Source organism: Periophthalmus magnuspinnatus, chromosome 7 (assembly GCF_009829125.3).
Source record: "Periophthalmus magnuspinnatus isolate fPerMag1 chromosome 7, fPerMag1.2.pri, whole genome shotgun sequence".
Classification (NCBI taxonomy): Eukaryota; Metazoa; Chordata; class Actinopteri; order Gobiiformes; family Gobiidae; genus Periophthalmus; species Periophthalmus magnuspinnatus.
In genome coordinates, this window is record NC_047132.1 from 24,105,533 (window position 1) to 24,121,400 (window position 15,868).

General features: G+C 39.6%; 2 protein-coding genes across 4 annotated transcripts; one reads left to right on the forward strand and one right to left on the reverse strand.

The window, feature by feature from the left end:
* Positions 1-2,148: 2,148 nt before the first annotated feature.
* Positions 2,149-7,215, reverse strand: LOC117373359 (tumor protein p53-inducible nuclear protein 2). Of its 3 annotated transcripts, none has more exons than XM_033969346.2 (4): positions 6,895-7,215; positions 4,860-5,159; positions 3,832-3,988; positions 2,149-3,737 (listed from the first exon to the last, which is right to left on the reverse strand). In XM_033969346.2, exons 2-4 carry the CDS (start codon positions 4,981-4,983, stop codon positions 3,470-3,472), a joined length of 549 nt encoding a protein of 182 aa, XP_033825237.1. In that variant the 5' UTR covers positions 4,984-5,159; positions 6,895-7,215; the 3' UTR covers positions 2,149-3,469. The 3 variants fall into 3 exon arrangements, with proteins under 3 accessions (XP_033825237.1, XP_033825236.1, XP_055079081.1); XM_033969345.2 differs by having other exon boundaries at positions 3,832-4,384; positions 6,895-7,189; XM_055223106.1 differs by having other exon boundaries at positions 2,149-3,734; positions 6,895-7,187.
* A 6,786-nt stretch (positions 7,216-14,001) lies between these two features.
* On the forward strand, positions 14,002-15,719 carry snai1b (snail family zinc finger 1b). Its single transcript, XM_033969347.2, has 3 exons — positions 14,002-14,193; positions 14,294-14,851; positions 15,059-15,719. The coding sequence occupies exons 1-3, from the start codon at positions 14,112-14,114 to the stop codon at positions 15,238-15,240; spliced, it is 822 nt and encodes a 273-aa protein (XP_033825238.1). The 5' UTR covers positions 14,002-14,111; the 3' UTR covers positions 15,241-15,719.
* Positions 15,720-15,868: the final 149 nt, after the last annotated feature.

The window sequence follows — 15,868 nt, forward strand, 5'->3', positions numbered from 1 at the left end:
TTTTGCTGCAGGAGGGACTGGTGCTCTTTACAAAATAGATGCCAACATGAGGAAAGAACATTATGTGGAAATGAAACAACATCTCAGGACATCAGCCAGGAAGTTAAAGCTTGGGCCCAAATGGGTTTTTCAAATGGACAATGACCCAAACCATACTGCCAAACTGGTAACAAAGTGGCTTAAGGATAACAAAGTCAATATTTTGGAGTGACCAACACAAAGCCCTGATCTCAGTCCTTTAAAAATGTATGGGTAGACCTGAAAAGGCATGTGCAAGCAAGTTGGCCTACAAACCTGGCTCAGTTACACCAGTCAGGAGGAATGGATCAAAATTCCTGACAACTGTTGTGAGAAGCTTGTGGAAGAATATCCAAAATATTTGACTCAATCCATACAGTATAAAGAAAATGGTGCCAAATACTAATGAAGGAAGTAATGATAAATTGTATTTAAAAAATCCTTCTCTCATTATTCTGGCATTTAGCAAATAGAAATAATTTTGGTAATCCTAATTGATCTAAAACACCAAAAATTTAGTCTGATTTCATGTCAGACAGTGAGAAAAAATGTGTCTTTTTATATAGTGTATGTAAACTTATGGTTTCAACTGTATACACACAGAAATAGGCCTAAAGGTAGATATTAAATTGATTTTTAAAAAGTTAAAGATACAGATACATACAATTCCTGAGTTCTAAAATGTATTCATGACATTAGGTGGAATTCCATTCTCTAATTTTCTACAAAATTAGTCCAGTCTGTCCAGTCAACAGAAAGTAAAATTAAAAAAATTAAAAAAATAAAATCCTAATATATTTTTTGTGAAATGAAAGTGGTCATATTCAGAGTCTGAGCGCCTCCTCCAAGTACAGTGCTTAGGCTATATATCTGTGCAAACTGGATTGATTTTTACATATAGTAGAAATCAATCTTGATCCAGAACCCATTCAAATGAATGACAACACAAGATTCAGGAATAAGCCTGAGCATTTATTCTTATTCGTTTTTTGTTTTTTTGGCGGGTACCAGTGTTCTCTGAATGAATGACAGAAACCTCATCTGTTGGTTCTTGCATAGGTCTTCCCTGTCAGTGGACACATACCCACTTGAAGGGGATGGAAAAGTCAGTACATCACAAAAACCATGCAGAAATAGTGAAAGGCACAATCACCATACATATCAGATACACCAATTTTGTTTGTATATAGCTTTTATGGGGAGATGAGTACTAATTTAGATATAACATGGGCAAAACCCAAGTCTATGAAGCTGCCTTTACATCAGAGCACAACATAAATGACTCTTCCCAGACATTCAACTTGAAAACATCCTATTGGTGAAATTGTAATAACTGGGAGGACACAAGCATTTCCTATTGTTATTTTATGATACATTTGTTAACTATCTCTGCCTCACTTTTTGTCCATGTATCTTATATCAGATTCCCTACACCAGTCATAAACACACCATACAAAGAACATATTTCTGTAATAACAAAAAAGGAAGGCGTAATAAAACTAGACTCAAACTGGAGTTTGCCAATAGAAATTGCTATAAAGTGACTGAGGTGTTCACAATCATGTTATGTTTTGGTTAACACCAGTATTATGAAAGCAGGTTATATCTTGCCCCCTCACCTACAACAAATATCAAAAAAATAAGTTTACTTAAAAGAATATATTACTGAAATAATAATGCAGATTTATTTTTTTGGGAATTTGTCTAAATGCGCTGAATGACATGAAATACATTTATTTTCAAAATAGAGACAGCCACTCCACACACACAAAAATAGTTAAAACAACACCCCTGTGTCCTCCTGCATTCATAGAGCAAGTGCTGTGCTAAACCAAACTATGGCACATCAACTTTGTTAGTGATGTTAAAAGGATAGAGCTAAACGACACCATTTTGACCCAATAATGAGCACAGAGGTGAGCCAGTCCTATCCGACATAGCTTTGTGGACTCAAGTCCTGAGAGGCTTTTTAGAGAGTGTTGTAGAAGCACTAATAATCATTTCATTATTTTCTATAGTTGTATTTACAATATATGTGTGTGGGTGTGTGTGTATATATATTATATATATATATATATATATATATATATATATATATATATATATATATATATATATATATATATATATATATCTCAGAAATTCTTTTCACACAGTTTGAGTCAAACAAAAATAAAATCACAAAGAAACAAATACGAGCACACAGCACACTGTTAAAACTCACAAAAGTATGACAGTGCAAACATACATCCATGTCTCACATATTTTACAAACTTTAGTATACACTTCAGCACCATTATTTTTACTATTATTTTGAATACATAAATTAGACCTTTGAGTGGACACTGTTCAGTCTGGGTGGTAAAGATATGGCAGGCTGATGTTTAAGAAAATACAAACTTTTTTGAGTGAATCGAGGGGGCATTGATGAGACATTTGTATTGGATGGACGGCTTGTATTCAGTCACAGCACATGATGGAGATGACCAATGTCACATGTGCTGGGCACTCAGCTTAAGATACTTACAAATTCATGCAGGGCTTTGATTTTCATGTCTATTTTCTCTTTGTCTGATGACAACTTTTTGGGTGGAAAGTGTAATACACAGCAAATGATCATGGGGTCTTTAACAAAACCAAATAAAGAGGTCACTTTAAATACTGCTTTGCACTTACAATTACTTGTCAAACACAAAAACCCCAAGGCAAACTAGGCAAATTATGATACAAATAATAAAGTTATTAATAATATTTTATAAAAAAAATAAAATAAAAAAAGCTTGGGGTTAAATATCGCGTTCCATGATCCATCTCATTTAAAACCACTTATTTTTAAATCAGTAAATCCAGCTCTTAACTCTTTAGTCTGTTTTGCCTATTTACTTTGCCATGTACAACTTGCTCATATCCTTCTAAATGTGAAGAAATCTCTCAACGTGATTTTTGTCTTTTTGCCTTAAGAGTTGTTGTACAGGCAAATTAAAAATATGTCTTGAGTCTCTCTCATTGTCACAAAAAGCAGTATTTTCTTTATCACAAAACACTTAATTAACACAGTGTCTCATTTCCACCAGAAAAAGATGTCAGTCAACATAAGTGGAATATTCAGATGCTTTCATATTTTTGTTCTAAATTTTGTATCGCAGTGATTACATGCCTAGAACAAGTAAAGAAAAATGTTTAATATTAATGAAGGAAAAGATTAAAATAAACTCTTTTTTTTTGTAATTTTCTAATGAAGCAGACATTTGTTTGAATGTTGCAGGAAGTGGTTTAGAGAGGGCTTCAGAGGGCTTCCTATGATGTTTGTTTTCCAAATAAAATTTAAATATCTAGTTTTCATATAAATGGAATATCGAATGAAAACAACTGGTTTAACAACTTTAATGATGTCTTGCAGATAATTGCTAATGCCCTCAGAGTAAACACCACCACCTAGTGGCTGTAGGGTTTAATGGCAGAAGTTGCGCTTGCAGGGCTGGTGAAGAAAGCTATTCCGAACATGAGCTGCAAGACGAGGAACCTGCTCCCTGGTACGATTTTGGCGTTGCATGTGATTGCGTCCAAGGCGGCGTCTCTCAATGCGGGCTTTGCTGCGCTGAACCCGGGCCATTTGGGTGACCTTAGCTAGGGAACCAGCCTGGGCAGCTGCTCCACGGTTGACTCGGGTGGGCAGTGTAGTGCAGGTGGCAGGGACTGCTGACGGTTCTGTCACTCTGCTGAAAAACATCATAAACAAAATCATGATCAATCTAATACTCAGACAAGCACTAGTATAAAATAATATGAATATGAGTTTTTGTTTTTTTTCACCTGATACTGCCCACCAGGCTAGTCATGCTTTCCTCTCCCACCGCTGATAGGTTGCTGCTGGATGTGATGCCTGTGCCATTCTGAGACACATAAACAGACATGCTGGGATGTTCGATGAGCAGGTCCTCCATGGGACTGGCCTCAGCAGTGGCTCCTTCTGCAGTGAAACAGGGGGGAGGGGTGACAAACCAGCTCTCATCCATGCAGCCTCTCTCTGAGCCTGTTCTACTACTACCCCCACTGCCTCCACACCCGCCCTGAGAGTCAGGGGATACGGATGAGGGGGAGGAGGGCAGAGACCCTCTGGCCCCTCTGTCAAGAGTTCCAGGTGTAGTCACACTTATGTCCGATGGACTAATACTACAGTAAGAAGTGGAGTCTACTGTTCTCCTTGAGCAGCCTTTATGTGTTCTGCGTCGTTTGCAACATGGGTTTGAGATGGTTGTAGAGCAATCAGCTCTGGAGCCTGAGTCTGTATTATTTAAGTGACTGCTTGGAAATGATTGCACAGACAGTGGGGGTTTCTCATCTTCCACCTGCATCATGCACTCTACTGAACACAGTGAACACAGGCAAAGAGAGATGAGAGGGATGAGAAGGACCAAAAACAACAGTGTTGAAAGGGATGATGCAAAATTAGGATAATATGGAAATGTATTATAAATTTCATTGAAAGTAGGTGGGGCAATTTTCAGAGGGACCACAGGCACACACATGCAAATACAAGTGTGGGGGTTTATAGAGGGTGTTTTTAAACATTAGAGGAGAGAAAGGGGGTAAAGGGGTAAAGAAACACAAAAAAATGAAAAAAAAAATAAAAATCATATCATTAGTTTAATCGACTCTCTGAACCAGAGCCCTATTTGAATAAATGGAGTTTGGTGTTATTGTCATTTGTCATGACTAAATGACCTCACTTCTATACTGTTCTGGCCCATCCATCCACTCCTAAATGTTATATCTAAGGGAACCTACAAAACCCTCCACTTCCTTAGACTTTACAACACCAGTCATATTCTATCACTCACCAGGAAGGTTGACGATCATCCAGCCCTCCTCGTCCGCCTCTGTCACACAGGGATTGGGTCCATTGATCTCTGCAGCCACTTCCTCCACTTCCCCAAAAAGAAGGTTGCTCAAGCGCTGAAACATGACTAGGTGATGTATCAGAAGGTTGTCAAAAGGGACAAAGCTGTAGCTGCCTTTGAAAATCTTATTTGTGTTTTGTCTCTTGTTCTTCACTGGAAGTCCTTTCCTGGACCTTGGAACAGGGAGGCTTCAGTAGTGCAAATGTAAGGTTTCACTTGGTTTCACATCAATGCAAAGGCCTAAGAAAACAAATGAGGAGAAATGTCAATCTACAAAGATACACTATACTGTAAGGAAGTAAACAGGAAGTGAACATTAAAGTAATGTCCAGAAGCTATCTTGTCAAGTGTTTTTCTCCTCTCTCAAGTAAAGAAAAGGCTTTGATTATCTGTTGGTGGGGCAGGTGGACAATGCCTTGGCCCCTTCCCCCAGGAGCAGATATCAGCACCCTGTCCGGACAGATGGACAGGCATCAGTGGAGGAGGTGATAAAAAGTGGTTTGACAAAGGTGGAAGATGTGTAAAAGATGTGTAAAAACTGGCCTAAAAAATATGTTGATGCACTGCTGTAGTAGTTGGATTCTAAACAATTAATCTTAATGTTCAAAACCCATCTACAAATAATACTGTAACAAGAAATATAAGTGGGTGGAATGGTAATGGTTAGAATTTGACAATGCCACTTTTGTGTTCATTTCAACATAATCCTCTCCCTATAGAAATCTACAGCTGCATAGCCTCAGACCTGCAGGGTGGTATAGGCATACTGTCATTTGATATAAATAATGTTTTGAATGTAATGTATTTTCTGGCATCATTGGCAAGCTTATTATACATAACCAACGATTTTATAACACTATGGACCAGTGGCACTACATGTCTGGTCACTTGTCTTTTAAAATAGGCCCAGAACAGGAAAGGCGGCGCTTTATGGGCGGAGCTTTATGGGCGGGGCCTCAAGGAATGAAAACAAGACACTCATGACGTCATGCGCCCGTCACTGACGCTACAGAGAGGGTTTCAGCTTTGACCAAGGAGAGAGCTGTCTTGACAGGAGAAGCAAAAATGAAGGATTATTAAGCACCAAAAAGAGCCCGAGGGCTGTGTATGCGACATTTCTGTAACTGACCATAATAATGTCGGTGTTTTATGTCTGTGTTCTTTGGTGTGTTTTATAATCCATAGGCCTGCTCTAAGAGACAAGGTTATGAAAGGTGTTTGCCGTCGCACTGTTTACAAATCAATCCAGGAAATTCGATCTTAAGCAAAAATAGGCCCACAGCGAATGCTGTAGTGTCGCCCACGACAAAGACATGACGGAGGATATCCAGGTTAACGTGAATGATCCGCGTAAGCTCTGCACACGAAGGGTCAAAGCAATGACAGCGGACTAAGCAGCAGCAGGCTGCAGGGACAGAAATAGACGGAAATTTACAACATTCAGAGAGCATTTATCGCAAGTTGACACAGGTTTAATGAAGATCTAGGGCCAATGTTTGTAACGTAGTGAGACAAAGCAGCTTCCACTTTAAATAGACCAAAATGTCCAGAAATGTATCCTACATCCGTCTGCTTCAGAGAGAAAAAAACAACATCAACATCCGCCATCGACCTGACTCCACATCAGCATTTGGTGTAAATCGAAGAGCAAAGGCTCAAGCAGGACACAGAAACACCAGTGCACATCTATTATTCATTTTTGTCATGATGGGCGTCGAACAAAAACACTTTACATTCACGTTACCTCAGTTCATCTGAGCACTTTCATCTATGCGCAAATAATCATTTATGCTTAACGTAATCAGCCATGAAAATCAGCGAAGACAACGCCAAATAGTTTGTTGTTGTTTTTTTTCTTTTTCGTGGTTTTATGAAAAGATTACAACAGGAGCCAGTGGTGACAGGTGTATTTTGATCGCTGAAAAACATAGTTTAACACATAGAAGTATATTGAGTGCAATAAAAAGGTTCTTACCTGCCTTTGCAATAATCTTTCAAGTTGTAAACGATGTGACAAAAAATAGCCAATAAATATAGCTCTTAAAGCATAGCTTTAGATAGCCTTAACGTGAGGTAGCCTAGTTAAAACACTATGTTACAAAAATAAAAGGCTTTCTTCTTAGAAGAAGGGCTTCGTGTAAATATTTTACACTCTTTTCAGATCATAACATCTGCAGCTTTTCTCCCTTCTCTCTAATTTCCGGCTGCAGATTGTGTTTATTGCTGCCTCCAGCTGATCCTCGGATCAGAATGTAGAGCGCACAAAACAGCTGATTGTGAGATCACAATTCTTCAAGCCACGCCTTTCCCCGCCCACTATGAATAAACCAGCCAATCCCAATATTACACAAGATCCAAGCTCTGAATCCAGGCAGCAGAGTGGGGGCAGGGCGACGGACGCTGTCAAAACACAGATGGAAATGAAGACTTTAGGCAAAGACTGATCCCAGATCAGCAGATAGTTTCACCTCTGTTACACAGACTATGAGGCGGGCAATGGTCATCTGATCTATGATCGGAGGTCAGGTTTTGAAATCTTGTGAATATATTACCCTCTATGCCTTTGCCACCAGACAGTTCAAAATCAAAAGAGTGGGCCTACAGCCTAATACAAGTTCATTACAGAGGACTTCTGGTATGATGTTAAAGACTGTGTCCCGCAGAGGATCAAAACTTTGAGATAGCTACAGCCTGTATCAAAGGTCACAAAAACACAACACAATTTTATGTGCTTAGAAAATAGAACAGAATAGAAAATAGCAAATGTATGTGTTTAGGATTTTGAGAATACCGCAAAAGATTTCAGGAATGTGCCCTTTCATAATACTTGCGCCTGAGTTCAAAGAATTTGAGGGACTGATAAAATTACTTGAAAGCACAATTGAAAAGGATCCCACCTAAAATAACACAGCCAAAGACAACTGGGTTTAACCTATACGTTGTTATAGTCTTATTACCACATAAGTCCCATACACACAGCGCTGGTCTTCTGAAGAGTTGGATGATACGGTTTCCCCCTATACAGTTACCAGGTGCTAGGCAACTTACTCAATGACACACACAATTGAGAACACATTCGCCTTTGCGTTATGATGGCATCCAAATCTTGTTCTCTCTCTCTCACACACACACACAAACACACACACAGAATACAACAGCAAGAACCTACACCTGATCTTGTGTTCATGTTAATGCTGTCAGAGTAAAATATTACAAACATAACATAAATATTAAGTTGTTTTACTGTTAGTTGTATTTACACTCTGTTAGAGTATTTTCCTTTTCTGGATGGCAAATGACCATTGATCATTTCTTCACATAATTCCCACAGATTCCCAGGCTGTTGAAGAAATAGGTGAAAGGTCATGCACTGCCTCCCTCTGCTCGATCATGTTCATGAGTGCATCATACAGCTCCTGTTAAACAGCATGCCTGACTCCTGACTGACACCACTAACCATGGCCTACACAAAAATACAAGACATTCCAAACCTAAAAAACACTAGGTTGAATTTGAGTTTGCTTTGTGTGTTTGGTCAAAAGTTAATTTGTAGCAAGCAGTGAACACTTTGACTTATGTGTTGATTATTAAAACAAGGAGCAGGTGAACTGGGTTAGTGGGTGTTACTTATGATACTTATCAATATGGTAAAGTGATCAAAGAATTTTAAGTTGGTGATTATACAGTTATGTTACATATACACCTACTTTTTATGGTGCTTCTGCATGGGCCTCTCTTGGCTTGCATAAGTGACTGTAAGTAGGTGATAAGACTTGGCTTGCGTGATAGAAGGGTATATAAGCAACCAGTACTTAATGGTGCTAGTCTTACTGTATCACTGCATGCATACAATCTTGTAACATTTAAATCGGTACGTTAACAATGAGTCCTTGTGGGAGACCCTCTCTTGATCCAGCCAATTGTATGAACTCCAGTTTGCTCCAGTGTGGAGCTTGTGTATCATAGTTCCACCTTACATAGCCAATACAAACAGAGCCTGGAGTGGTGTCCTTGGCAAGGGTATGCAAACAGGCAGGGGACACGCTGTGTCACTCTTTTGGAGAGACCTGGAGGATGGTAAGAAACAGTGTGAAAGTCTCAAAGAAGGATGTGATTATTATGCAAATTTGCTAGGCAATATCAAGCCAGTTACAACCCTATGATAAAAATTAAATAAACAATCTTTGCACGCACAACCTTGTTCTCTATTGCTGGGCTCCACCAAAGTATGACGCCCATGTTAAAAATAGCACAAAGCAAGGGTTAAATTATATGAAAAAATGCATTGTTCATTTCAGAGTTGCAGTAGTTGTTGAAGTTTGATCATTTGTGCTCAAAAAAAAAAAAAAAAAAAAGAAAGAAAGAAAGAAAGAAAGAAAATATAACAGCTAACTTGGAAGCTTCAGGGTCAAAAGAGCAATGTAACATAATTTAATCATCTGAAATTCCAGGTTGAGAGGGTGTTGGCAAGGCAAATACTTATTACATAACTTATGGTAACAAAAATATCCTCATCTGGTGGTCACGTTACCAGTCACCATGTTCACCACAGACCTCCTTGTCTCAGGTTTTACTGGTCGGTCGGTCGGTCGGTCGGTCTGTCTGTCTGTCTGTCTGTCTGTCTGTCGGTCTGTCTGTCTGTCTGTCTGTCTATCAACTTTCTATCAATCAATCTATCAATCTATCTATCTAGATATAGATATCAACACCTGACATCTAAAAAAAACTTTTAAAGTTTGAAATTACCCTGAATGTAGTAGTCATAAAGACAAAATAACTTGTTTTAAAAAATTCTAAAACTTCTTTTGACTTACCTGAAAAAACATATAACTGACAGAGATATATGTTCTCTGCTTTTAGCCTAGGTAGAGGTGCTGGCGGTGCACAATATCTGCCATGAAACTGTACCACTCCGAAGGTCAGGTCGAGACATGTACTATTCACATGGTTGGGGTGGCCTAACCCACATACTCTGTGTGTGCTCTATTTGACCTAAAATTCCCTTTAGGAGTCACTGAAGCCTGTACTAAGAGACAATGTACACGGAAAGTCACGGAGTCGGAAAAAATAACTTAAGTTAACTCAACTATAATAATAATCTTAATCTTTCAATTACAAAACTCAATAAAAACTAATAATAAAAAAGTTAAGAAAATTGTGTGGTTATTAGAAGACTCTAGAAATTTCGTGTGCTTGCCTGCCCTCTAGTGTACTGATATGACATTGTAAAAAAAACCAAAAAACGTTTCACACAGTGTTGTTCTCTATGTGAACAGAAGATGGAGCCATTTATTTTGGGTTTTATTTTTGTATCTTCGTGTTGTAGACGCCCCCAAATGCAGACTACTGCTACTGATTGCTTGTATTGGCCTATTTAACGTTTTGTAAACAAAGAATTTTACTATCAAATATTTTAATGAATGAATGCGAGACACTACAGGGAACACGCTGCTGCTGCTGCTGCTGCTGCTGCTGCTGCTGCTGCTGCTGATGATGATGATGATGATTATTATTATTATTATTATTATTATTATTATTATTATTATTATTATTATTATTATTATTATTGGTTGAGTCAGTTTGCTTTCTCAACATATAACTAACCTAAGCTTTTCACATAGAAACAATAGTTTAATCTATATGTAAAGATATTTTATTATTTCTTATAAATGATATGTCAGTCTAATTCACTCAAATAACAAATACATTCAAAAGATATCTGAAATCGTTTCTGTAAATTTGAACATGTCAATAAAACAAAACAAAACAAACAAACAAACCAAAAAAATGCTTAAATGAAACAAATAATGCATAAAATCAAGCGTGAAAAACCTCCATCCTAATGTGGGATGGTCCAACCACAGAAGGAATTTATAACATGTACCTCTCGAATGCAGAACACTTCTCTTGAAAAATCTTGTATCATTCAGAACAAAATATATAACTTCTTTTGCCTGAGATAAATAATCATTTGGTGGTTTGATTGTTGACACTGTAGAAATCAGTGCTCTGTGTTATTGTTTGTTTGTATCAGTATGGAGCATGCGCCTCTCTGTTTCGTAATTGTAAAGTTTTGTCAAATGTGGTTTGTCATGTGGTTCTGAATGTTCAGGTAAATAAAATGCCTTACTTTTATCTGAAAGCGTTTATGTAAGTAAGCTACTGAAGAAGTTTCACATTCACTTGCAGTGTTCCCCATTTTAGAGGTACAGCTTGTAAATTTCTGGAGGTGGCACATCACCTGCATGATTCCATCAAAATATCATACTTAATAACAATGAGATAGATATGTTTTAACCCTTACTGTAGAAGATTATAGCAACATTTCCATAGAGACAAGCAGGAGGAGGCCCTTCTCCACGTCAAACAAGAGTCTGGTTTGTGGAGATACACAGTGAGGGCCAAATTTAAATCAAGGCATGTGGTGGAGGACCATACTAACACGACCACTAGTGACGACCACTCGTAAAGAGATTTATTTAAAATACAAGCCATCCTTTTTTGTACTAAACAAAATTCACAATATTTTCATAAAGTGCCCACCTCTAAATGAGCTTCATAACAATTTACGGTAATCTCTCCTGCATTTGTTGCTTTTTGTAACATATTTTGAATCTCGATGAGACAAACCAGTTAAATAATTATTATTTCTAATGGGTTTGATAAAAATGTAGGTTACAGTAGGTGAGGGTGCAGTAACTGTGTGGGAGTAGGTGTTCATACCACATTCCTCTGGGATGGTCTTATCTCCCGTCGAGTGATGGTTGTCTGAACAGCTCCGCTCCCCTCACACTTGGTGCATCATGATGCATAAACAAACAAATAGAAGGTAAAATGATAATTTACATTTCTTTACAACTATGTGTTTCATACAAAATCATATAAAATGAACAGACTTCAGGTGAGAGGTCATATGTCTCCTTTAAAATGTATGAGTCCTTCACAATAAAGTCTCACCCATTGACAATCATTTGATTATCTTTACCCTTTCACTCAGTACAGCCTATGGTTGTTGTCATTCAGTTGAAAAAAGGAAAACCAACTGCATAAACATCAAATGTAAATTAACTTGAGTGGCAAATTATCACTTGTTTGAATGAACTGAATGGTATCTGAGCACCTGGTTATTCAAAGGTCTGTCATGTGAGTAAACAAACAGGACAACCCCTATATCAACTATGTTTGAATTTGTATTTCCATATTTCCAACATCCCCATCCATTTTCCTCATTTTATTCAGTAGGGTATAGAAAACAAAAATCATATTTAAACAGTCTACCCATCCAGAATGTCAGGTTGTCACTTCAATCTTACTTGTGTAACAAATGACAACACTGACATTCAGGGAGACTGTGCAGATTCAGCCTTTTGCAAACAAACTACAGTTTTCTACCTGGTTCATACAGCGTTGGTGTAAATACGTTAAATAGTGTCATATTTAGGCGTGTCTATCATATTTGTAACGAAACAGAACATTGACTGATTATCACAGGCTCATTTAAAAAGCTTAAAGCCAATGAACAGAAGTGAGCAGGTCCACGTCCCCTTTCCACAGTTTACTCTCCAAAGGCCAACGTCAAAATGAAAATGATATGAAAGTGATGTGTCTTAGTCTCATTATGGAGTCTGGTCGAAATAGTCATGATTAAAGTGAGCAAGGATTACTGTTCTTTTCCTTATTAAAACGAGTTGTCAATTCACATCATCTCTTTCCAGCACTCCTTGGCATGGGCATCTTTAAGACATGTCTACAGTCAGCACTACAACTCAGGTTACTTTCACGCGTTTCTGCTGTTTGCTTCATGTTTTTACTGCAGTCCTGGCCTCCTGACCCCAGTCTACGTGGCGTCGGCGTCAACAAGCGTCCTAACGATGTGTGAACTTTTGGGCATGCCATGACAATGGCGCCTTTTAAACAGGTGCATACCCCACACCACACGACAGCACTGTGCGCCGCACCCGGGCGGCTTTGCCTGGCTTTACTTTGGACTCTTGTACAAATAGGCCTACTAAACTGGACCTCACCTCCAGAAAATTAAACTTTTTTATCAGAAATTGATCAGGTCCCGTTTATATTTAGCTATAACAAGTCCTATAGTCACGGGTAACAAAGGTTTGCATGCAGCCATCTTGGAGTTGTGCAAAAGCATTTAGGCCTGTTTAATAAATGAGGCATAGATACATTTGTAATATAATACCGTGGAACATCCCAAGCAAAGCACATTTTCACAGAGGCAGGCAATGCCAGATTCACGTTACTCAGTTACACCTTAAATCCACAGAAGTAGGCCTATATTTTGCTGTGCCATTCTACCAACCCCTCCTTTTGGAATATTATAGAGTATCATTAACATCAACTATAACTATAACCTTACATGATTATTTTATTACTGAGCTAGATTCCTACAGCTCGCGTTAATTAAGGCATTAGCGCGTTTCCCTCTCTGCACCTGAAGGCACACAGATGGCCCCAAATCCTAAATCATCATATTGTTCCTGTCAGCCCGGTCAATAATACATGACATCTTGCTGTGACTAAAGCTGGTAGTGAACAGTCTTCTCTTTATCTCCTCCGTCCCGCGGAGTAGGGGGTCATTTTGCCAAACCGCGCGTTTTTTTGGAGAACAAGGGCCACTTTGAATCCCGTCAACAACAGAATGCATTTTAACAGTTTGTAAAGGTGTAAATGATAACATGTTGACTGCCTATCAATATTAACAGACCGCATCAGATTGCAAAGTTATTTCAAACATGGTCCGTGTTTATTACATAATATAAAAATAGACCAGGGCTTTAGTTAATCAGAGCACTGATTGAGACAAAATGACGTCATCTCGGCTAATGGCATTAAGTCCTCAGTTAGACGTGGTCCGCTGGTGGGGGCGTGAAATGCACAATTAGATTTGCGCTTTGATGCAATTTTTGGCGCATGAGACACATGTGGAGAAAGGGGATGGTGCGCTTGGGTCACGGGGTGTGTCTAGAGGCGGGGGCTCGCCATTGACCCAGCTGTTGCTCCCCTCTGCCTGCTATATCAGGGCCGAGCTGCTCCCATGCATCTCATAGAATCAGTGCTCTTGACATCACCGCTTAACATTGGAAGAAAAGCTGCCTCACTCAACAAGACGGACTCCGCTGCGAGGAGAGAACAGATTTGCAAACTTTGACTCCCCGGGAAAACGCGACTTCCAAGATGCCTCGCTCATTCCTTGTCAAGAAATACTTTACCAACAAAAAGCCATGCTACAGAGAGAGTCACCTGGACAGCCAAGCGGGTAAGTTACGTTTTGTCAACCTTTAGATAGATAGTAGGCCTAGTTGTCAAAGAAGATGCTTTATAAGTTTATGTTGACATATGTCCTTTTTTGTTTTTAGCTTATATTCCTGAAAGCTTTCCACGTGCTGAGCTTCCAACTCAAGACTCTTCTGTCCTGACCTGCTATCCAGTCACCTCCTTTTTTAACAACATGGACAGTCTCCCTTTGCCGCTTTCCCCTGTCACCCCAGTGTCTCCCTCCCTTTCCCCTTCTCCACTGGGTCCCGTGGATCTCAGCAGTTCTCCATCCTGCAGCAGTGGTGATGAAGAGGATGATGGGGGTCGCACGTCAGACCCTCCAAGCCCTGATACCCTCCACCCCATGTACCACTGCATGTACTGCAGCAAGAGCTACAACAGCCTCTCTGCACTTTCTCACCATCAGATGTCCCAGCACCAATCGTCCCAATGCAGCCCTCTGCCACATGCTCCCTCTCTGTCCCAGGAGGCCTTGGCACGGCCAACTTTCCACTGCAAACACTGCTCTAAGGAATATACTAGCCTAGGTGCTCTGAAGATGCACATTCGCTCACACACACTCCCATGTGTTTGTCCTACTTGTGGAAAGGCGTTCTCTAGACCGTGGCTGCTTCGAGGTCACATCCGCACTCACACAGGTTTGTATACAGTACTTTGATTGACTCATTGCACCTTGCTCTGTCCTGAGCCTCATTGATGTGTAATCTAATCTCATGAATGTAAAAGACTGTATGCATTTGGGGTTAGAGTAGCATTCATGTCAGATAATTTGCAACTCAAAGGCTAGAAGGCAGGCCTCTTGTTCTACATTCATTCCCCACATAACTGTTTCTTTTCCCCCCCAGGAGAGCGTCCATTTGCCTGCCAGCATTGTAACCGGGCGTTTGCTGACCGCTCTAACCTCCGTGCTCATCTCCAAACTCACTCTGAGGTGAAGAAGTACCAGTGTGGCTCCTGTTCTCGGACCTTCAGCCGCATGTCCCTCCTGCACAAACACAATGCGTCAGGATGCTGTTTATCACACTGAAGGGACTGTACATTCCTTGCACTCAGGAGCGAGACGACATAAGTCTACCCATTTTATAAACTATCTTGGATCACAGTCCAGTCATTTCTTAAGCCATTCATCAATTCCATAAGTGCCTTTTTGAAATTGGCCATTCTGGTCAGTGAGAAGTGTGATTGATTTATGGGCAGCTAAAGACATGCAGTTAATTCCTCTGAAACCCGCCTGGTGCCGGCTGGTCCGGGACCCCTAGCCAAGCTGCAGCTGCTGGGGTGTGTTTAGTGTGCACGGGGCTTGTCATTCCTCACCATGCGATACATACATGGCAAGTGTATATGGGCAACTGTGTGTTGGGACAGCTGCCTGAGCACTGTGGACTGTGGAGGTGGGGTGCTGATAGACAGGTTAGCGTTGACCTCAGCAACAGGATCCAACCTACACATGATGCAAAACTACACTCCCCAGTCTTTTCTTCTGGATATTGACCAAATATCATTGTGCCTTTACTGAATATTGTACATTCAGCTGTTTTTTTATATTTTTAACTAGGCACTATGAACATTTTTGCCATTGCCTGTATTTTTCCTGTTAATAAAAACTGTTTTATATGCTAACTCTCCTTTTGTCTTCAATGTTAATATGCCTTTCA

Coding starts and splice junctions, on each gene's coding strand:
- LOC117373359 (XM_033969345.2), bottom strand. CDS start 4,983: ATGTTTCAGCGCTTGAGCAACCTTCTTTTTGGGGAAGTGGAGGAAGTG. Junction 4,385..4,859: donor GATGATCGTCAACCTTCCTG/GTGAGTGATAGA, acceptor CACTGTGTTCAG/TAGAGTGCATGATGCAGGTG. Junction 3,738..3,831: donor AGCCTGGTGGGCAGTATCAG/GTGAAAAAAAAC, acceptor GATGTTTTTCAG/CAGAGTGACAGAACCGTCAG.
- snai1b (XM_033969347.2), top strand. CDS start 14,112: ATGCCTCGCTCATTCCTTGTCAAGAAATACTTTACCAACAAAAAGCCA. Junction 14,194..14,293: donor TCACCTGGACAGCCAAGCGG/GTAAGTTACGTT, acceptor TTTTGTTTTTAG/CTTATATTCCTGAAAGCTTT. Junction 14,852..15,058: donor TCACATCCGCACTCACACAG/GTTTGTATACAG, acceptor TTTCCCCCCCAG/GAGAGCGTCCATTTGCCTGC.